This window comes from Bombina bombina, chromosome 3 (assembly GCF_027579735.1).
Source record: "Bombina bombina isolate aBomBom1 chromosome 3, aBomBom1.pri, whole genome shotgun sequence".
Classification (NCBI taxonomy): Eukaryota; Metazoa; Chordata; class Amphibia; order Anura; family Bombinatoridae; genus Bombina; species Bombina bombina.
In genome coordinates, this window is record NC_069501.1 from 190,391,161 (window position 1) to 190,414,426 (window position 23,266).

The 23,266-nt window shown below is 39.1% G+C and overlaps 1 protein-coding gene across 1 annotated transcript in view; it reads left to right on the forward strand.

Moving 5' to 3' along the window:
• The window catches only part of DCBLD2 (discoidin, CUB and LCCL domain containing 2), a gene marked incomplete in the record, with an annotated part of 427,429 nt that overhangs the window by 83,702 nt on the left and 320,461 nt on the right, over nt 1–23,266 (forward strand). Inside the window, 1 exon segment of the mRNA XM_053705206.1 lies at nt 22,215–22,352. Within this exon segment, the coding sequence (XP_053561181.1) occupies nt 22,215–22,352 (138 nt within the window).

The window sequence follows — 23,266 nt, forward strand, 5'->3', positions numbered from 1 at the left end:
AGTACTTTTCTACCAAAGACTGCTTCTGAGGAAGAAAACACATCAAAATGGTAGAATTTAGTAATAGTATGCAAAGAAGACCAAGTTGCTGCTTTGCAAATCTGATCAACCGAAACTTCATTCCTAAATGCCCAGGAAGTAAAGACTGACCTAGTTGAATGAGCTGTAATCCTTTGAGGCGGAGTTCTACCTGACTCAACATAAACCTGATGAACCAAAGACTTTAACCACGATGCCAAAGAAATGGCAGAAGCCTTCTGACCTTTCCTTGAACCAGAAAAGATAACAAATAGACTAGAAGTCTGTCTGAAATCTTAGTAGCTTCAACATAATATTTAAAACCTCTAACTACATCCAAAGAATGCAACGATCTTTCCTTAGAGATCTTAGGATTAGGACACAATGAAGGAACTACAATTTCTCTACTAACCTGCCCCTTACCAGCCAAGCTGGAATACGGCACGTACATCGCAATATTAGGGAGCTGATTTCGAACTCCAATTATAAACATGTTACTTGGGAAAGAACTCAGGAATTCGTTCCTTAATAAGAACAACCAAACTAGTATAAGCTTAAAGTTTTAGTCTTAGAACTCAATCTTGAAGCCCAGAGTAACAGTTAAGAATTGAATCCAATTATAAAACAAATAATTGATTATCTTAGAACAAAAGAAATATGGATTTTTTTTTTTTTATTTTTTTTTAAAAATCACAAAATTCTTCTAGCTAAAAAAGCTAAAGACATAGATTAACCCTCATTTGTGAAAATATTCAATAAAATGAAGACACAAATGAAATTATTAGCATGATAGTCCAGTTTAAAGGACCAGCCAATACAGTGGACTTGCATAATCAATAAATGCAAAACAACAAGACAAATGCAACAGCACCTAGTCTAGTAAATGTTGTCCCTTTAACAATGCTAAAATAAATCATAATCTGATACTTGATCTTAAAGTAAACAGAGAAAATGATGCAATTGCAATATCCAAATAAATCACAGGACCAAGAAAAGTACCTGAAACTAAATAATTTTCCATAAATAAGATACAACTATCTAAAGTAAAATAAATACTATTTTGCTATAGAAGCAATAGCATAATTAGTAGCATTAGAGAGAGCCACAATAAATTGTAGAACCCTCCAAATTGAATTTAACTGCTGGCAAAGAATATAGTTTAAAACCTTTGAAGAAGGAATAAAAGAAAATTTTCAGCCTATTCCATTCCCTAGTATGGGGAATTGGAAAGAAAACCTCTGAAAACACAGAAGAAATAAATAGGCAGAAATAGTGTCAGCTAGTCTTAAAGAACTAGTTACCTTAATATCCAAAATAATCAACACCTTTTCAACAAAGAACAAATGTACTTTAATAATAGAAAAATAATAAAAAAGTAGATTTGTTAGTGTCAATATCTGATGAAGAAAATTTCTGAAAGAGAAAAAAACATCATCAGAGAAGGATAAATCAGTATGTTGTTGGTCATTTGAAACTTCAATAATTAAAAAAGAAGTGAAAAAAACCTAAAAATTTTATTAGAAGGCACGAAGTCAGACAAAGCCTTTAAAATAGAATCAGAAAAATATTTCTTATAAATCTTCTAAATATTTCTTGTAAGAATGGAAATATATAAAGCATTAATACTAATGGATTCTGCATGTAAAAGTATATCATAATAACTTATTACAAACCATAGCTAAAGATAAACATTTATAACATTTAAAATAAATGAACTTAGCTTTGGTAGAACTGAAACTCAGTTAAGCGTTTTTCCAGAAGTGGCTTCTGATTCAGGGTCAATCTGAGACATCTTGCAATATGTAATAGAAAAAACAACATATAAAGCAAAATTGATCAAATTCCTTAAATGACAGTTTCAGGAATGGGAAAAAAATGCCAATGAACAAGCTTCTAGCAACCAGAAGCAATAAATAATGAGACTTAAATATTGTGGAGACAAAAATGACACTCGAATTTTTTAGCGCCAAAAAAGCCGCCCACATTATTTGGCGCCACATCCGGTAACGCCGACATTTTTTGGCGCAAAAAGTCAAAAAAATGACGCAACTTCCGGCGACACGTATGACGCCAGAAATAACAAGAAAATTTTTGCGCCAAGAATGACGCAATAAAATGAAGCATTTTCAGCCCCCGCGAGCCTAATAGCCCACAGAAAAAAAGTCAAATTTTAAGGTAAGAAAAAATTGATTTATTCATATGCATTATCCCAAATATGAAACTGACTGTCTGAAAATAAGGAACGTTGAACATCCTGAATCAAGGCAAATAAATGTTTAAACACATATATTTAGAACTTTATATATATAAAAGTGCCCAACCATAGCTTAGAGTGTCACAGAAAATAAGACTTACTTACCCCAGGACACTCATCTACATGAAGTAGAAAGCCAAACCAGTACTGAAACGAGAATCAGTAGAGGTAATGGTATATATAAGAGTATATCGTCGATCTGAAAAGGGAGGTAAGAGATGAATCTCTACGACCGATAACAGAGAACCTATGAAATAGACCCCGTAGAAGGAGATCATTGAATTCAAATAGGCAATACTCTCTTCACATCCCTCTGACATTCACTGCACACTGAGAGGAAAACCGGGCTCCAGCCTGCTGCGAATCGCATATCAACGTAGAATCTAGCACAAACTTACTTCTTGGGTGTGGTGAGCGGTGTATTTATAGGCATTTTGAGGTTTGGGAAACTTTGCCCCTCCTGGTAGGAATGTATATCCCATACGTCACTAGCTCATGGACTCTTGCTAATTACATGAAAGAAAATAACAATTCCATTGTAGACTGTCCCTTTAACAAGTGCACAATAAAAACACAATTTATGCTTACCTGATAAATTTATTTCTCTTGTGGTGTATCCAGTCCACGGATCATCCATTACTTGTGGGATATTCTCATTCCCAACAGGAAGTTGCAAGAGGACACCCACAGCAGAGCTGTAATATAGCTCCTCCCCTAACTGTCATAGCCAGTCATTCGACCGAAAACAAGCCAAGAAAGGAGGAACCATAGGGTGCCGTGGTTACTGTAGTTTAAATTTAAAAATTACCTGCCTTAAAATGACAGGGCGGGCCGTGGACTGGATACACCACAAGAGAAATAAATTTATCAGGTAAGCATAAATTGTGTTTTCTCTTGTAAGGTGTATCCAGTCCACGGATCATCCATTACTTGTGGGATACCAATACCAAAGCTAAAGTACACGGAGGAAGGGAGGGACAAGGCAGGAACTTAAATGGAAGGAACCACTGTCCGTAAAACCTTTCTCCCAAATATAGCCTCCGAAGAAGCAAAAGTATCAAATTTGTAAAATTTTGAAAAAATATGAAGCGAAGACCAAGTCGTCGCCTTGCAAATCTGATCAAAAGAAGCCTCATTTTTAAAGGCCCAAGTGGAAGCCACAGCTCTAGTGGAATGAGCTGTAATACTTTCAGGAGGTTGCTGTCCAGCAGTCTCATAGGCTAAGCGGATTAAGCTTCTTAGTCAAAAAGAAAAAGAGGTTGCCGAAGCCTTTTGACCTCTACTCTGTCCAGAGTAGACAACAAACAAAGCAGATGTTTGACGAAAATCTTTAGTAGCTTGTAAGTAAAACTTTAAAGCATGGACCACGTCCAAATTGTGTAACGCATGGATGGAACAACAATCTCTTGATTGATATTCTTGTTAGATACCACCTTAGGTAAGAACCCAGGTTTGGTACGCAGGACTACCTTATCCGTATGAAAAATCAGATAAGGAGAATCACATTGTAAGGCAGATAGCTCAGAGACTCTACGAGCCGAGGAAATAGCTACCAAAAAAAAGAACTTTCCAAGATAAAAGCTTGATATCTATGGAATGAAGAGGTTCAAACGGAACTCCTTGAAGAACCTTAAGAACCAAGTTTAAGCTCCATGGTGGAGCAACAGGTTTAAACACAGGCTTGATTCTAACTAAAGCCTGACAAAACGTCTGGAACATCTGCCAGACGCTTAACTAGCTGACAATCCTTTTTCCAAACCTTCTTGGAGAAAAGATAATATCCTAGCAATCCTGACCTTACTCCATGAGTAACCCTTGGATTCACACCAATAAAGATATCTACGCCATACCTTATGGTAAATTTTCCTGGTGACAGGCTTTCGTGCCTGTCTTAAGGTATCAATAACAGACTCGGAGAAGCCACGCTTTGATAAAATCAAGCGTTCAATCTCCAGGCAGTCAGCCTCAGAGAAATTAGATTTGGATGGTTGAAAGGACCCTGAAGTAGAAGGTCCTGTTTCAGAGGCAGAGACCATGGTGGAAAGGATGACATGTCCACTAGATCTGCATACCAGGTCCTGCGTGGCCACGCAGGTGCTATCAGAATCACCGATGCTCTCTCCTGCTTGATCTTGGCAATCAGTCGAGGGAGCAGAGGAAACGGTGGAAACACATAAGCCAGGTTGAAAGACCAGGGCGCTGCTAGAGCATCCATCAGTGTCGCCTTGGGATCCCTGGACCTGGATCCGTAACACGGAAGCTTGGCGTTCTGGCGAGACGCCATGAGATCCAGTTCTGGTTTGCCCCAACGATGAATCAGTTGTGCAAATGCCTCCGGATGGAGTTCCCACTCTCCCGGATGAAAAGTCTGACGACTTAGAAAATCCGCCTCCCAGTGCTCTACACCAGGGATATGGATAGCTGATAGGTGACAAGAGTGAATCTCTGCCCAGCGAATTATTTTTGAAACTTCTAACATCTCTAGGGAACTTTTCGTTCCCCCTTGATGGTTGATGTAAGCTACAGTCGTGATGTTGTCTGAAATCTGATGTACCTCAGAGTTGCTAACTGAGGCCAAGCCTGAAGAGCCTTGAATATCGCTCTTAGTTCCAGAATATTTAATGGAAGGAGAGACTCCTCCTGAGTCCACGATCCCTGAGCCTTCAGGGAGTTCCAGACTGCACCCCAACCTAGAAGGCTGGCATCTGTCGTAACAATTGTCCAATCTGGCCTGCGAAAGGTCATACCTTTGGACAGATGGACCCGAGATAGCCACCAGAGAAGAGAATCCCTGGTCTCTTGGTCCAGATTCAGTTGAGGGGACAAATCTGTGTAATCCCCGCTCCACTGACTGAGCATGCATAGTTGCAGCGGTCTGAGATGTAAGCTTGCAAACGGCACTATGTCCATTGCCGCTACCATTAAGCCGATTACTTCCATACACTGAACCACCAAAGGGCGCGGAATGGAATGAAGAACCCGGCAGGAATTTAGAAGCTTTGATAACCTGGACTCCGTCAGGTGAATTTTCATTTCTACAGAATCTATCAGAGTCCCTAGAAAGGAAACTCTTGTGAGTGGGGATAGAGAACTCTTTTCCTTGTTCACTTTCCACCCATGCGACCACAGAAATGCCAGTACTACGTCCGTATGAGACTTGGCAATTTGGAAGTTTGACGCCTGTATCAGGATGTCGTCTAAATAAGGGGCTACTGCTATGCCCCGCGGCCTTAGGACCGCCATAAGTGACCCTAAAACCTTTGTAAAGATTCTTGGGGCTGTAGCTAATCCCAAGGGAAGAGCTACAACTGGTAATGCCTGTCTTTAAAAGGCAAACCTGAGAAACCGATGATGATCTTTGTGTATCGGAATGTGAAGATAAGCATCCTTTAGATCCACTGTAGTCATATATTGACCCTCCTAGATCAGTGGTAGGATGGTACGAATAGTTTCCATCTTGAACGACGGAACTTTGAGGAATTTGTTTAAGATCTTTAGATCCAAAATTGGTCTGAAGGTTCCCTCTTTTTTGGGAACCACAAACAGATTTGAGTAAAAACCCTGTCCCTGTTCCTCCTTTGGAACTGGATGGATCACTCCCATAACTAGGAGGACTCGTACACAGTGTAAGAATGCCTCTCTCTTTATCTGGTGTGCAGATAATTGTGAAAGGTGAAATCTCCCTTTTGGGGGGGAAGCTTTGAAGTCCAGAAGATATCCCTGGGATATAATTTCCAACGCCCAGGGATCCTGAACATCTCTTGCCCACGCCTGGGCAAAGAGTGAAAGTCTGCCCCCTACTAGATCCGTTCCCGGATAGGGGGCCGTTCCTTCATGCTGTCTTAGAGGCAGCAGCAGGCTTTTTTACCTGCTTACCTTTTTTCCATGTCAGGTTTGGTCTCCAGACCGTCTTGGATTGAGCAAAAGTTCCCTCTTGTTTATTATTAGAGGAAGTTGATGCCGCACCTGCCTTGAAGTTTTGAAAGGCACGAAAATTAGACTGTTTGGCCCTAGATTTGGACCTGTCCTGAGGAAGGGCATGACCTTTTCCTCCAGTGATATCAGCAATAATCTCCTTCAACCAGGCCCGAATAGGGTCTGCCCCTTGAAGGGAATGTTAAGTAGCTTAGATTTTGAAGTCACGTCAGCTGACCATGATCTAAGCCATAGCGCTCTGTGCGCCTGTATAGCAAAACCAGAATTCTTAGCCGTTAGTTTAGTCAAATGAACAATGGCATCAGAATAAAAGAATTGGCTATCTTAAGTGCTCTAAGTTTGCCAAGTATGTCATCCAATGGAGTCGCTACCTGTAAAGCCTCTTCCAGTGACTCAAACCAGTACGCCGCAGCAGCAGTGACAGGGGCAATGCATGCAAGGGGCTGTAGGATAAAACCTTGTTGAATAAATATTTTCTTAAGGTAACCTCTAATTTTTTATCCATTGGATCTAAAAAAAAAAAAGCACAACTGTCCGACAGAAATAGTAGTACGCTTTACTAGAGTAGAAACTGCTCCCTCCACCTTAGGGACTATCTGCCATAAGTCCCATGTGGTGGCGTCTATTGGAAACATTTTTCTAAAAATAGGAGGGGAAGAGAACGGCACACCTGGTCTATCCCATTCCTTATTAATAATTTCTGTAAACCTTTTAGGTATTTGGAAAAACATCAGTACACACCGGCACTGCAAAGTATTTATCCAGTCTGCACAATTTCTCTGGCACTGCAATGGTATCAGTCATTCAGAGCAGCTAAAACCTCCCTAAGCAACACGCAGAGGTGTTCAAGCTTAAATTTAAATGTAGAAATATTAGAATCAGGTATCTTTCCCGAGTCATTAACATCACCCACTGACTGAAGCTCTCTTTCCTCAGCTTCTGCATATTGTGAGGCAGTATCAGACATGGTTCTTAAAGCGTCTGTATGCTCTGCATTTTGTCTCACCCCAGAGCTATCTCGCTTACCTCTAAGTTCAGGTAGTCTGGCTAATACCGCAGACAGTGTATTATCCATGACTGCCGCCATGTCTTGTAAAGTAAACGCTATGGGCGCCCTAGATGTACTTGGCGCCATTTGAGCGGGAGTCCCTTAAGCGGGAGTCAAAGGGTCTGACACGTGGGGAATGTTAGTCGGCATAACTTCCCCCTCGTCAGATTCCTCTGGTGATACATTTTTTAAAGACAGAAAATTATCTTTATTGCATAAAATGAAATCAGTACATTTGGTACACATTCTAAGAGGGGGTTCCACCATGGCTTTTAAACATAATAAACAAGGAGTTTCTTCTATGTCAGACATGTTTATACAGAATAGCAATGAGACTAGCAAGCTTGGAAAACACTTTAAATCAAGTTAACAAGCAAATATAAAAAACGGTACTGTGCCTTTTAAGAGAAACAAATTTTGTCAGAATTTGAAAAACAGTGAAAAAATGCAGTAAATCAAACGAAATTTTTACAGTGTGTATAATAGGCTAACAGAGCATTGCACCCACTTGCAAATGGATGATTAACCCCTTGGTTCAAAAAACGGATCAAAAAACCGAAATAGACGTTTTTTAACAGTCACAACCAACTGCCACAGCAAGCTGTGGCCATTTCTACCTTCCCCAATAAACGACTTTGGAAAGCCTTTGGGCCCTTTAGAGATGTCCTATAGCATTCAGAGGGCCTTTGAGGGAAGCTGGATGTCACAGTTTGTAATTTTAACTGCACCAACTGTAACTTTTATACTACAACAGTGGAAATTGTTTCTAGTCAAAATTTAAGCCAGCCATGTGGAAAAAACTAGGCCCCAATAAAGTTTTATCACCAAAGCATATATAAAAACGATTAAACATGACAGCAAACGTTTTATATTGTAAATATCATAAGGATATTACCCCTGGGAGTAAGCATGATACCAGTCGTTATTAAATCACTGTATTCAGACTTAACTTACATTAATCCGGTATCAGCAGCATTTTCTAGTGTTTTCCATCTCTAGAAAAAATTATAACTGCACATACCTGATAGCAGAATAAACTGCACGCCATTCTCTCGTTGAAGTTACCTCATCTGTGTAATCCCCTCAGACATATGTGAGAATAGCAATGGATCTTAGTTACAACCTGCTAAGATCATAGAAACCTCAGGCAGATTCTTCTTCTATTTACTGCCTGAGATAAAATAGCACAACTCCGGTACTATTTAAAAATAACAAACTTTTGATTGAAGAAAATAAACTAGCTATATTTAACCACTCTCTCCTACAACGTCCTAGCTTGTTGAGAGTTGCAAGAGAATGACTGGCTATGACAGTTAGGGGAGGAGCTATATTACAGCTCTGCTGTGGGTGTCCTCTTGCAACTTCCTGTTGGGAATGAGAATATCCCACGAGTAATGGATGATCCGTGGACTGGATACACCTTACAAGAGAAAAGACAATGATTTACTAACATGGCGCTCAAAACATTCTCCTGGCTGAGTAGGATAGCAACGGTAAAATTGAATATTTTACTAAAAATCTTATACTTATTCCAAACTATTGACTGGGAATCCCTAACCTCCTCCTATATTATCAAGCCTTGCACCTAGTCCGTATCTGGAACTGGCACAGAGGGGGACAGCAGAAAAAATGGGTCACTTTAGAAGAGGATATAGCAAAGGTTGGCAATCTGGGCAGTATGTGCGATGTTAGCGATTAAGATGGACGTTCCCTTATTCCTGAAAATAACTTGATCCTAGATACCTTAAAATATGGAATAATATGATATGCAGATACAAGACATTTTCCTCACTACCATCACCTCTAACACCAATCTTAAGAAATCCAGACCTTCCATTCACCAAGCCCCCTGCACACCTGACCACCAACAACCCTATGACCAACATCCCAATCTTCAGCGTTTTACAATCAGGCATACTAAAACCCATGGTAGAGCTTAAAACCGACCCAGGCTTTTCCTTTACACACTGGCTATCCTACTTCCAAATAGGAGACTACATCTACACGCAAGTTAAAAACCAATCTAACACGCCCACGGACTCCGTTCGAACATGTATGTTACACAGGAACACATCTACTGTTATTATTGCATAAGCTAATAGCAAATAAGACACCAAACAGATCCGCCATTTATAACAAAGTGGGAAACAGAACTACAGATCTCTCGCACTAAAAGAAAAGCAGCAAATACTTTTAACAACTGCAAAAAGCTCTATCAGTCAGCACATTAGAAACCAAGATTAAACTACTCTCCCGCTGGTACCTCACACCCCAAAGACTACACCGAATATATACCCCACAGCCTCAGACAGATGCTGGAGATACTGCGGACATAAAGGCACTCTTCTACATATATGGTGGGGCTGCCAGACTATACATCCATACTGGAACACTATACATTGAATACTAAAAATCAGACTATTATACATATACCCTGTTAGCTTGTGCACATGCTTAGTAGGATCTTGTTCCCAAGTAAGTGTGAATATAAAGACACTGCAAAAATTGATAATGGAAGTAAATTGGAAAGTGTCTTAAAACTGAAACATCTTTCGAAATCATAAAAGATTATTTTGACTTGAGTGTACCTTTTTTAAAAGATCTGAGATAAGGAGGCAGTCTGCAGAAGCTTAGATACAAGGCAATCATAGAGGTAGAACGTATGCTAGGTTAACGGTGTTGGTTATGCAAAACTGAGGACTGGTAAATAAAGAGATTATCTTTTTTAACAATAACATTTTTGGTTTTTACTGTCCCTTTAAGTATACAGTTTTGGAGTACAATAATCAGAAAATACTTGCATTAATAATAAAGGTAGTAAAAGTATAATAATAATGTCTTTATTTTGTGTTTTATGAACATTTGTATGGCAGTTACACATTTTATTTTTCTACTGTCTCCTTTTTACGAAAAGAAAGTCGGGAAGCTACATAAAATTTATATTTAGTAGTTTGGGTGTCACTCTATAGTTTGACATGGTATTGAATGTCCGTAAATAGGCTTAATGCTTATCTCACAGATAAAGTATCTGCATTTTATGGGAATAGAAGCACTTTAAACTGTCCTTCATAAATATTTATAGTGCAGACCTAAAAGTAAGGCTTTCCCAAAGGAAATACATGGTTAGTACCGAAGTATACTTTCCTTTTTTTTTTTTTCTTTGTTTGAACCATGTCGTTCTAGTAGCGCTGTATGTTTAGCAATGGAGTTTTAAAAATATAAAAAGCTTAGTGATTCATACTAATATGCGTATATGTAGTTTTTTTGTTTTTTATTTTATTTTAAATATACATGCCTAGTTTTTGAGTATATTGTGACACCTTTTGATAGGCCAACAAAATCCAGGTTTCTTTCATATAATTGGCAAGAGTCCATGAGCTAGTGACGTATGGGATATACATTCCTACCAGGAGGGGCAAAGTTTCCCAAACCTCAAAATGCCTATAAATACACCCCCCACCACACCCACAATTCAGTTTTACAAACTTTGCCTCCTATGGAGGTGTTGAAGTAAGTTTGTGCTAGATTTCTACGTTGATATGCGCTTCGCAGCATGCTGAAGCCCGGTTCCTCTCAGAGTGCAGTGAATGACAGAGGGATGTGAAGGGAGTATTGCCTATTGAATGCAATGGTCATCTTAACGGGGATCTATTTAATAGGTTCTCTGTTATCGGTCGTAGAGATTCATCTCCTACCTCCCTTTTCAGATCGACGATATACTTTTATATACCATCATTACCTCTGCTGATTCTTGTTTCAGTACTGGTTTGGCTATCTCTTTTATGTAGATGAGTGTCTTTTGGTAAGTATATTTCCTTTTATTTATGATACACTCAGCTATGGTTTGGCACTTTATATGTAAAGTTATAAATATATGTTTTATATTTGCCATGATTCAGGTTATTCAGTATATTTCCTTCTTACAGACTGTCAGTTTCATTTTGGGAAATGCATATGGAAAAATAATTTCTTACCTGAAAATATTTCAAATTGACTCTTTTCTAAATTGCGTGCTGTTAGGCTCGCGGGAGCGCAAAATGCTATAATTTATTGCGCCGTTTTTGGAGCGAGAATTATGGTTATTGAAGTAATGACGTAATTTCTGGCGTCTTAGTTGGTGCCAAGAGTTTTCACTTAGTTGCGTCATCTATGACGCTCGTGTTTGTTGCAGACGTTTTTGGCCCCAAAAAATATTTTGTCAGTTGTGGGCGTTATACTTGGCGCCGGATTTTTGACATTATTTAAGTCTTTCTTTTTGCTTCTGGTTTCCAGAGGCTTATTCTGTTTGCATTTTTTCCCATTCCTGAAACTGTCATTTAAGGAAATTGATAATTTTGCTTTATATGTTGTTTTTTCTATTACATATTGTAAGATGTCTCAATCTGACCCTGTCTCAGAATCTACTTCTGGAAGGCTGCTGCTTGATGTCGGTTCTACCAAAGCTAAGTGCATTTGTTGTAAACTTGTGGTAACTGTTCCTCCGGCTGCAGTTTGTGTTAGTTGTCATGATAAACTTTCAAAAGCAGACAATATTTCCATTAGTAGTAATCAGTGACGTGCAGTGACGTCAGAGGCTGGTGAGGCAGTGGCTAGGATACGCCTTCATTCTTTAGATATCCTTTGTTGAAGAAATAGCAATGCACATGGGTGAGCCAATCACATGTGGTATCTATGTGCAGCCACCAATCAGCAGCTACTGAGCATATTTAGATATGATTTTCAACAAAGGATATCAAAAGAATGAAAAAAATAGATATTAGATGTAAATTGGAAAGTTATTTAAATTTGCATATGGGATTGATATGGGTTTCATGTCCCTTTAAATGGTGTCTTGGAAAACTGGTCAACTTAGTAAACATCTGATTTTAGTCTAAAAGGATTGTAATAGAAACTCTTGCCAGATAACACAATGCTTGCTCTGATTATGAGATCTAGAAATCCATGCCCATTAAAATATGTTTAAAACATACTTTTTACTTTAATGCTGCAAATTATGCTTATAGATTCTTTCATTATGCAGTAAATATAAAAATGTCTTGATCCAGTGGCAGCTGGTGAAATTTAAAGATGGTGGGGCGCTTGGCCTCACCCCTTTAAATAAAGCCACACCATCAGATGGCACTATCAATTCATTAATTAAATAAATAAAAGGTAGACAGAAACACAGAAAAGCATTCGGGGGGAGAGGGAGAGACAGACGGGGGAGAGAGAGACAGAGGGTTAGAGAGAAAGAGAGAGACACAATCACACACAGAGGGGTTAGAGAGAGAGAGAAAGAGAGAGAGACACAATCACACACAGAGGGTTAGAGAAAGAGAGAGAGACACAATCACACACAGAGGGTTAGAGAGAGAGAGAAAGAGAGACAATCACACACAGAGGGGTTAGAGAGAGAAAGAGAGAGAGACACAATCACACACAGAGGGTTAGAGAGAGAGAGAAAGAGAGAGAGACACAATCACACACAGAGGGTTAGAGAGAGAAAGAGAGAGAGAGACACAATCACACACAGAGGGTTAGAGAGAGAAATAAAGAGAGAGAGAGACAATCACACACAGAGGGTTAGAGAGAGAGAAAGAGAGAGAGACACAATGATTCAATCACACACAGAGGGTTAGAGAGAGAGAGAGAAAGAGACACAATCACACTCAGAGGGTTAGAGAGAGAGAGAAAGAGAGAGACACAATCACACACAGAGGGTTAGAGAGAGAGCGAGAGACACAATCACACACAGAGGGTTAGAGAGAGAGAGACACAATCACACACAGAGGGTTAGAGAGAGACACAATCACACACAGAGGGTTAGAGAGAGAGAAAGAGAGAGAGAGACACAATCACACACAGAGGGTTAGAGAGAGAGAAAGAGAGAGAGAGACACAATCACACACAGAGGGTTAGAGAGAGACACAATCACACACAGAGGGTTAGAGAGAGAGAAAGAGAGAGAGAGACACAATCACACACAGAGGGTTAGAGAGAGAGAAAGAAAGAGAGACACAATCACACACAGAGGGTTAGAGAGAAAGAGAGAGACACACAATCACACACAGAGGGTTAGAGAGAGCGCAAGAGACACAATCACACACAGAGGGTTAGAGAGAGAGCGAGAGACACAATCACACACAGAGGGTTAGAGAGAGAGAGAGAGAGACACTCACATACAGAGGGTTAAAGAGAGACACAATCACACACAGAGGGTTAGAGAGAGAGAAAGAGAGAGAGACACAATCACACACAGAGGGTTAGAGAGAGAGAAAGAGAGAGAGACACACAATCACACACAGAGGGTTAGAGAGAAAGAGAGAGAGAGAGAGACACAATCACACACAGAGGGTTAGAGAGAGAGAGAGAGACACAATCACACACAGAGGGTTAGAGAGAAAGAGAGACACAATCACACACAGAGGGTTAGAGAGAAAGAGAGTGAGAGACACAATCACACACAGAGGGTTAGAGAGAGACACAATCACACACAGAGGGTTAGAGAGAAAGAGAGAGAGAGAGACACAATCACACACAGGGTTAGAGAGAGACACAATCACACACAGAGGGTTAGAGATAGAGAGAGAGAAAGAGAGAGAGACAATCACACACAGAGGGTTAGAGAGAGACACAATCACACACAGAGGGTTAGAGAGAGACACAATCACACACAGAGGGTTAGAGAGAAAGAGAGAGAGAGAGAGACACAATCACACACAGAGGGTTAGAGAGACACAATCACACACAGAGGGTTAGAGATAGAGAGAGAGAGAGAAAGAGAGAGAGAGAGACAATCACACACAGAGGGTTAGAGAGAGACACAATCACACACAGAAGGTTAGAGAGAGACACAATCACACACAGAGGGTTAGAGAGAGAGAGACACAATCACACACAGAGGGTTAGAGAGAGACACAATCACACACAGAGGGTTAGAGAGAAAGAGAGAGAGAGAGAGAGACACAATCACACACAGAGGGTTAGAGAGAGACACAATCACACACAGAGGGATAGAGAGAGAGAGAGAGACACAATCACACACAGAGGATTAGAGAGACGCACAATCACACACAGAGGGTTAGAGAGAGACACAATCACACACAGAGGGTTAGAGATAGAGAGAGAGAGAGACACAATCACACACAGAGGGTTAGAGAGAGACACAATCACACACAGAGGGTTAGAGACACATAAGGGATGAGAGAGTCTGAGGGGGAGGAAGAGAGACAGAGAGAAAGAGACCATGGGGGAGAACCACACATAAGGAGAGAGATGGATAGAGAGAGAGACACACACACACACATACAAGGGGGGGGGGAGAGGGACCACTGCATTTTTAAGTAATAAAACAGCAAAGCTACAGAGACTAAGTGAGACTATAACTAAGTGAGACTATAACTAAATGAGACCATACATTAGTTTGCAGCACAGAGGCAAGCTGCTAAGTTAGTGGGTGTAAAGTTTGAGTAAACAAAATATAAAAACGATCCTTTGCTGTAAAAGAGTAAAAAAAAAAACACTAAACCACATTCATTGAATTATCATTTTCACTAACAGAATCCTTTTCAGTAAAATCTTACTTTAATAAGATGGGGCTGAAACAGTGCTCTCTGTGCCTCTCTCTTCCTGCTCTGTAAGGATTCAGGAAGTGACAGTGGCACATTCCACTGCACTTAGAGGGGAAGAACAGAACTCTCTTTTTCACTTTAGCAAAGCTAGCAGGTTCACAGGACAGCAACAAAATAAATGAAAGTTGTTTTTTTCCGTTTTTGTTTTATTTTATATCATTTAACATCCAGCCCCAACTTTAAGTTCCATTTACTAATGCCTCTCACTGGATTGGTTCAGCCCAAATAGGACTGCCTCAAATAAGCAGTTAATGGGCCATGCAATGATCTTAACCACTTTCATCCAGTAGATGGCGCAGCATGTTGTGTAATGGTGGGCAGACCTGCTTGTGCCTCTTAATTGCACAACATATAGCTGTGAAAAAAAAAAATGCTGGGGAAAAAAAATACTTTTTTTTTTTTTTTTTAAAGTCAATAAAAAAAAATATATTTTTGCCCATATGAGAGGTGAACCACTGCCTCACCTGCCTCTAGTGACAGCACATCACTGGTAGTAATCCATTACCTGTTGTTGTTCCTTCAACATCTGATGTTCAGGATATTCCTGTTAATGTGAGAGAATTTGTTTCTAATTCTATTCAGAAGGCCCTGTCTGTTATACCACCTTCTAATAAACGTAAAAGGTCTTTTAAGACTTCTCATAAATTCGATGAATTTTTAAATGACCGACAGCATTCTGATTTATCTATCTCTGATGAGGATCTATCTGGTTCAGAAGATTCTGCCTCAGATATTGACACTGACAAAACTTCATATTTATTTAAAATGGAGTATATTCGTTCTTTATTAAAAGAGGTGTTGATTGCATTAGATATGGAGGAGACTAGTCCTCTTGATATTAAAACCAGTAAACGTTTAAATTCGTTTTTTAAACCTCATGTAGTTATTCCAGAGGTTTTTCCAGTTCCTGATGCTATTTCAGATGTAATTTCTAGGGAATGGAATAGTCTGGGTACTTCATTTACTCCTTCTTCAAGGTTTAAGAAACTGTACACTTTACCGACTGATAGATTGGAGTTTTGGGAAAAGATCCCCAAAGTTGATGGGACTATCTCTACTCTTGCAAAGCGTACTACTATTCCTACGGCAGATAGTACTTCTTTTAAACATCCTTTAGATAGGAAGCTTGAATCTTATCTAAGGAAAGCTTATTTATGTTCAGGTCATCTTCTTAGGCCTGCTATTTCTTTGGCTGATGTTGCTGCGGCTTCAACCTTTTGGTTGGAAACTTTAGCGCAACAAGTACCAGATCCTAATGTGTATAGCATTGTTGAGCTAATTCAACATGCTAATAATTTCATTTGTGATGCCATTTTTGATATCATTAGAATTGATGTCAGGTATATGTCTTTAGCTATTTTAGCTAGAAGAGCTTTATGGCTTAAATCTTGGAATGCGGATATGACTTCTAAGTCAACGTTGCTATCTCTTTCTTTCCAAGGTAATACATAATTTTGTTCTCAGTTGGATTCTATTATTTCAACTGTCACTGGGGGGAAGGGAGCCTTTTTGCCTCAGGATAAAAAATCTAAGGGTAAATTTAGGTCTGCTAACTGTTTTCGTTCCTTTCGTCAGAATAAGGAACAGAAACCTGACCTTCCCCTAAAGGAATGGTTTCCAATTGGAAGCCTTCTCCAGTCTGGAATAAATCCAAGCCTTTTAGAAAATCAAAATCGGCCCCCAAGTCCGCATGAAGGTGCGGCCCTCATTCCAGCGCAGCTGGTAGGGGGCAGACTAAGATTTTTCAAGGATGTTTGGATCAATTCAATCCAAAATCATTGGATCCAGAACATTATTTCTCAAGGGTACAGAATAGGTTTCAAGGTAAGACCGCCTGTGAGAAGTTTTTCTCTCACGCATTCCAGTGAACCCAGTAAAGGCTCAGGCTTTCCTGAAGTGTGTTTCAGACCTGGAGTTATCCAGGGTAATTGTGCCAGTTCCCTTTCCGGAATGGGGTCTGGGGTTTCATTCAAATCTGTTCATTGTTCCAAAGAAAGAGAATTCTTTCAGACAAGTTCTGGATCTAAAAATTTTGAATAGTTATGTAAGAATACCAACATTCAAAATGGTGACTATAAGGACTATTCTGCCTTTTGTTCAGCAAGGGCATTATATGTCCACAATAGACTTACAGGATGCATATCTTCATATTCCGATTCATCCAGATCACTATCAGTTCCTGAGATTCTCTTTTCTAGACGAGCATTACCAATATGTTGCTCTTCCTTTTTGCCTAGCCACAACTCCAAGGATCTTTTCAAAGGTTCTCGGTGCCCTACTCTCTGTAATCAGAGAGCGGGGTATTGCAGTGTTTCCTTATTTGGACGATATCTTGGTACTTGCTCAGTCTTTACATTCTGCAGAATCTCACACGAATCAACTAGTGTTGTTTCTTCAGACATGGTTGGAGGATCAATTTACCAAAAAGTTCCTCGATTCCTCAGACAAGGGTAACCTTTTTAGGATTCCAAATAGATTCAGTATCCATGACTTTCTCTCTTTGGTTTCAGCTTGTCGGAACCTTCAGTCTCAGTTAATATTCGACTATCTCTGACTTGGTGGTTAGATCACCATCGTTTAGTTCAGGGAGCCTCTTTTGTTTGTCCACACTGGACTGTGATTACAACAGATGCAAATCTTTCAGATTGGGGAGCTGTCTGGGGATCTCTGACAGCGCAGGGGGTTTGGAAATCTCAAGAGGCGAGATTAGCAATCAATATTTTGGAACACCGTGCGATTCTGAGCTCTTCAGTTTTGGACCTCTTCTGAAGAGAGAACAATTTATTTGTTTTCAGACAGACAATGTCACAACCGTGGCATATGTCAATCATCAAGGTGGGACTCGCAGTCCTCAAGCTATGAAAGAAGTATCTCGGATACTTGCATGGGCGGAATCCAGCTCCTGTCTAATCTCTGTGGTCCATATCCCAGGTATAGACAATTGGGAAGCGGATTATCTCAGTCGCCAGACTTTACATCCGGGAGAATAGTCTCTTCACCCAGATGTGTTTCTTCAGATTGTTCAGATGTGGGGGCTTCCAGAAATAGATCTGATGGCCTCTTATCTAAACTGGAAACTTCCCAGGTATCTATCCAGGTCCAGGGATCCTCAGGCGGAAGCAGTGGATGCGTTGTCACTTCCTTGGAATTATCAACCTGCTTATGTCTTTCCGCCTCTAGTTCTTCTTCCAAGAGTGATTTCAAAAATCATAATGGAGCGTTCATTTGTACTGCTGGTGGCTCCAGCATGGCCACATAGGTTTTGTTTGGTATGCGGATCTTGTTAGGATGTCCAGTTGCCAACCTTGGCCACTTCCGTTAAGGTCAGACCTATCTCAAGGTCCATTTTTCCATCAGGATCTCAAATCATTAAATTTGAAGGTATGGAGATTGAACGCCTAGTGCTTAGTCATAGAGGTTTCTCTGATTCAGTGATTAATACTATGTTGCAGGCTCGCAAATCTGTATCTAAAAAGATTTATTACCGAGTTTGGAAGACTTACATTTCTTGGTGTTCTTCTCATAAATTCTCTTGGCATTCTTTTAGAATTCCTAGAATTTTACAGTTTCTTCACGATGGTTTGGATAAGGGTTTGTCTGCAAGTTCCTTGAAAGGACAAATCTCTGCTCTTTCTGTTCTTTTTCACAGAAAAATTGCTAATCTTCCTGATATTCATTGTTTTGTACAGGCTTTGGTTCGTATCAAGCCTGTCATTAAGCCAATTTCTCCTCCTTGGAGTCTTAATTTGGTTTTGAGGGCTTTACAGGCTCCTCCGTTTGAGCCTATGCATTCTTTGGACATTAAATTACTTTCTTGGAAAGTATTGTTCCTTTTGGCCATCTCTTCTGCTAGAAGAGTTTCTGAATTATCTGCTCTTTCTTGTGAGTCTCCTTTTCTGATTTTTCATCAGGATAAGGCGGTTTTGCGGACTTCATTTAAATTTTTACCTAAAGTTGTGAATTCCAACATTAGTAGAGAAATTGTTGTCCCTTCGTTGTGTCCTAATCCTAAGAATTCTTTGGAAAGATCTTTACATTCTTTGGATGTGGTAAGAGCTTTGAAATATGTTGAAGCTACTAAAGATTTCAGAAAGACTTCTAGTCTATTTGTTATCTTTTCTGGTTCTAGGAAAGGTCAGAAGGCTTCTGCCATTTCTTTGGCGTCTTGGTTAAACCTTTTGATTCATCATGCTTATTTGGAGTCTGGTAAATCCCTGCCTCAGAGGATTACGGCTCATTCTACTAGGTCAGTTTCTACTTCCTGGGCTTTTAAGAATGAAGCTTCTGTTGATCAGATTTGCAAAGCAGCAACTTGGTCTTCTTTGCATACTTTTACTAAATTCTACCATTTTGATTTCTCTTCTTCAGAAGCAGTTTTTGGTAGAAAAGTACTTCAGGCAGCTGTTTCAGTTTGATTCTTCTGCTTATAATTTCAGTTTTTTTCATTATTAAGATTAAAACTTTTGATTTGGGTTGTGGATTCTTTTTTCAGCGGAATTGGCCGTCTTTATTTTTATCCCTCCCTCTCTAGCAACTCTTGCGTGGAGTTAAACATCTTGGGTATTTGCTATCCCATACTTCACTAGCTCATGGACTCTTGCCAATTACATGAAAGAAAACATAATTTATGTATGAATTTACCTGATTCATTTCTTTCATATTGGCAAGAGTCCATGAGGCCCACCCTTTTTGTGGTGGTTATGATTTTTTTTGTATAAAGCACAATAATTCCAATTCCTTGTTGATACTTTCGCTCCTTCTTATGACCCCACTTCTTGGCTATTCGTTAAACTGAATTGTGGGTGTGGTGGGGGTGTATTTATAGGCATTTTGAGGTTTGGGAAACTTTGCCCCTCCTGGTAGGAATGTATAGCCCATACGTCACTAGCTCATGGACTCTTGCCAATATGAAAGAAATGAATTTATCAGGTAAATTCTTACATAAATTGTTTTTATATTCCATAAGGCTTCAAGACCTCACAGGTCTCTGCTTCAGATACGAGAACTTAAAACTTAAGGAATACACAATACTGATTTTGTTGGTCCATTAAATGGTATCACATTCTACTGTAATTAACCTTCTCTGTGGGACTAAAACAACAATAACCCCTTTTCTAATTGTATGCCTAGTAGTATGAACTAACAAAGCTTATTGCATGTGATGAAGTACAACTTACATTACATGAAACCCCATTTATTTCTTGATTCAGACAGAGCATACAATTTACCTCTGTTATCTAATTTAAGTTCTCTTGGTAGTTCATTTGCTTAAAAACATACCTAGGTAGTAGGTAGGCTCAGGAGCTGGGAGCTAACTGCTGATTGGTGGCAGTATATATATTCCTCTTATTGGCTTATCACTGTTCAGCTAGCTCCCAGTAGTGCATTGCTGCTCCTTCAATAAAGTATAGCAAGAGAATGATGCACAGTTGATTGTAGGAGTAAATTGAAAAATTATTTCAAAATGTATGCTCTATCTGAATCATAGAAGAAAAAGTTTGGCTTTCATATCCCTTTAACTATTAAACAGTATCCTGTAGTATGAGCTGTTGGGGAGTCTGTATAATGATCCTCATGTAATTTTGAAATGGGTTGATTAAAGCTGCAGTAAAAACAAATTAAATGCTAGTTATGGCAATCAATCCAAAGCAAAGATTAGTCTGACAATAATATGTAGATGTAATTTTGAATATTGCTTTTATTGATGATTTAAAGGGACATAAAACACAATTTATTTGTTTTCCTGATTCTGATAGTGCATACAATTTTTTTATTTTTTTTTATCGTTTAATCTTTAATTTGATAGTATCTAGTTTTTAAATTTTTAAGGTAATGATATCTCTCTAGGGTAATTAAGTCATGTACTTGTTGTTTCCACTCTACTGTGGAAGGTACACATTGTGTCTTCCATCGTTTAGGTATTAGTTTTTTCGCGCTCGTTAACATTATCAGTAGAAGTGCTAGCTTGGCTGGCTCTGTTATTTTGGGCAGCGCGCTAAACATTATACTTTCTGGTGTTTTTGATATGTTTACGCCCAATATTTATGAGATGTGGGAAAAGACTTCCTCCCAATAAGTTTGCAACCTGGGGCAATACCACCATATGTGGAGGGAGGGAGCCCTCCTCTCCACACCCTCTCCAACATCTATTGCTCAGCGAGGGATATATTTTATGTATCCTGGAGGGGGTGAGGTACCAGCGGCTCAAAAATTTATTGCATACAATTTTAAACTACTTTCCAATTTTATTTCTTATATCAAATGTTCTTTGTTTCCTTGATATCCTTTGTTGAAAAGCAGGAACGTAAGTTCAGGAGTGTGCACGTGTCTGCAGCACTAGATGGCAGCAGTATTGCAACAATATGAAACATTAGCAAGAGCACTAGATGGCAGCACTATTTCCTGTCAGGTAGTGCTTCAGGCATGTGCACGCTACCTACCTAGTTATCTCTTCAACAAAGAATAAGAGAATGAAGCAAATTTAATAATGGACATTTTTTAAAATTGTATTATCTTTCTGAATCCTGAAAGAAAATAATGGTTTTATGTCCCTTTAAGTGTACATTTTTAGCCTCTGTAAAGTAATGGACACCACATGCTGTTTCTATGTTTAAAAACCTGTCTATTTACCCTTTTTTGCTAAAATCAGTTAGGGGCATTTATAAAATTTGTAAAGGTCTAAAATCTCATAAAGGGACACTAAGCTTAACTTTAATGATTCAGATTGAGCAATTTTAAAAGACTTTCCAATTTACTTATATTATCAAAATGTGCACTTTCTGAGGTACCACGCACTACTGAGCATGTGCAAGAGTTGTGTATACAAAGGAGTGTGATTGGCTGATTGCTGTCACGTGATAGAGGGATGTCAAACTGAAATCAATTTTAATATTTGTCAAAAAAATCTAATGATCATTTAACAAAGTGTTATTGCGTTGTCTTTTTATTATGCACTTGATTATGCATGTCTACTGTATTTTAATGGTCGTATAAATATTCTTTTATGATCGGTCTGTGTTATGTTATCCTGTATCAAGGTATAGATCTGTTCTTTGTAGATCAGATTTTCCAACTAACAGGATTATAGGATAACCTTAGGTGAGAACAGGGTAGATGACCTCAATTACTGAGCTGCTGATTATATCCCTTGTGTTGAACTTCAGCTATCCGTATATGTGACCTGATAGTGGGTCTTGAGGTCAGATTTGGAAAGACTGGTTTAGAGCCTTGTGTACTGAAAGGGCTTAGATCTTGATTCCTAAATATTTATACCTGATGACATTGATATAAATGTATGCATGTTTCTGTCTCATCAATGGTAAATATTTCATACTTGTTTCTCCAATAGCAAAATATTGTGGCTTGGCACTGCAGCTAGAAGACCCTATAGAGTCCAAAAGTAACGTGATCACTGTACAGTTTATGAGCGGAACCCACATTTCGGGACGTGGATTTTTAGCATCCTATTCAACCACCAATAAAACAGGTATTCTATAAAGTTGTCAGTCATTTCTTGCTTTGCTTATTACAGATTTGTTCATTAAAGGGACAGTCTACTTGAAAAATGTTGTTTAAAAAGATAGATAATCCCTTTATTGCCTGTTCCCCAGTTTTGCACAATAAACACTGTTATATTAATACACATTTTAACTCTATGATTACCTGTATCTAAGCCCCTGCAGAGTGACCCTTATTTCCATGCTTTTTACAATCTTGCATTTTAGCCAATCACTGCTGGTTCTTGCATAAAGATTATCATCCTCCACAGGAATGAACACAATGTTATCAGTATGGGACACGTGAACTAGTACTGTATATTGTTTTGGGCGTTATTTTCCACATGGCTGTCGTTTGTTTTGAATTAAAGCAGTTTACTGAGCTTCCCTCACTGTTGTATTGTGAGTGGGAGGGGCCTATTTTGGCGCTTTTACTGCGCATTAGAAATTCAGTCACAGTCTGCCTTCTTCTCCCTGCATGATCCAGGACGTCTCTACAGAGCTCAGGGGTCTTCAAAACTAGTTTTGAGGGAGGTAATCACTCACAGCAGACCTGTGAGACTGTGCTTTGACTGTGATAAAAACGCTTATGTTTTCAATTGTTATCAGTTTTTCTGAAATTAAGGGTTAATCATCCATTGCTAATGAGTGCAATCCTTTGCTAAATTTATGCATTTACTGTGAAAATTTGGTTTCTATAACTAATCCGGTTCATTGTTATTCAACTGTGACAGTTTTTGTGTGCTTCTTAAAGGCACAGTAATGTTTTGCATATTGCTTGTAAATTCAGTTGAAAAGTATTTCCAAGCTTGCTAGTCTAATTGCTAGTTTGTTTAAACATGTCTGACACAGAGGAATCTCTTTGTGCAATATGTTCAAAAGCCAAGGTGGAGCCCAATAGAAA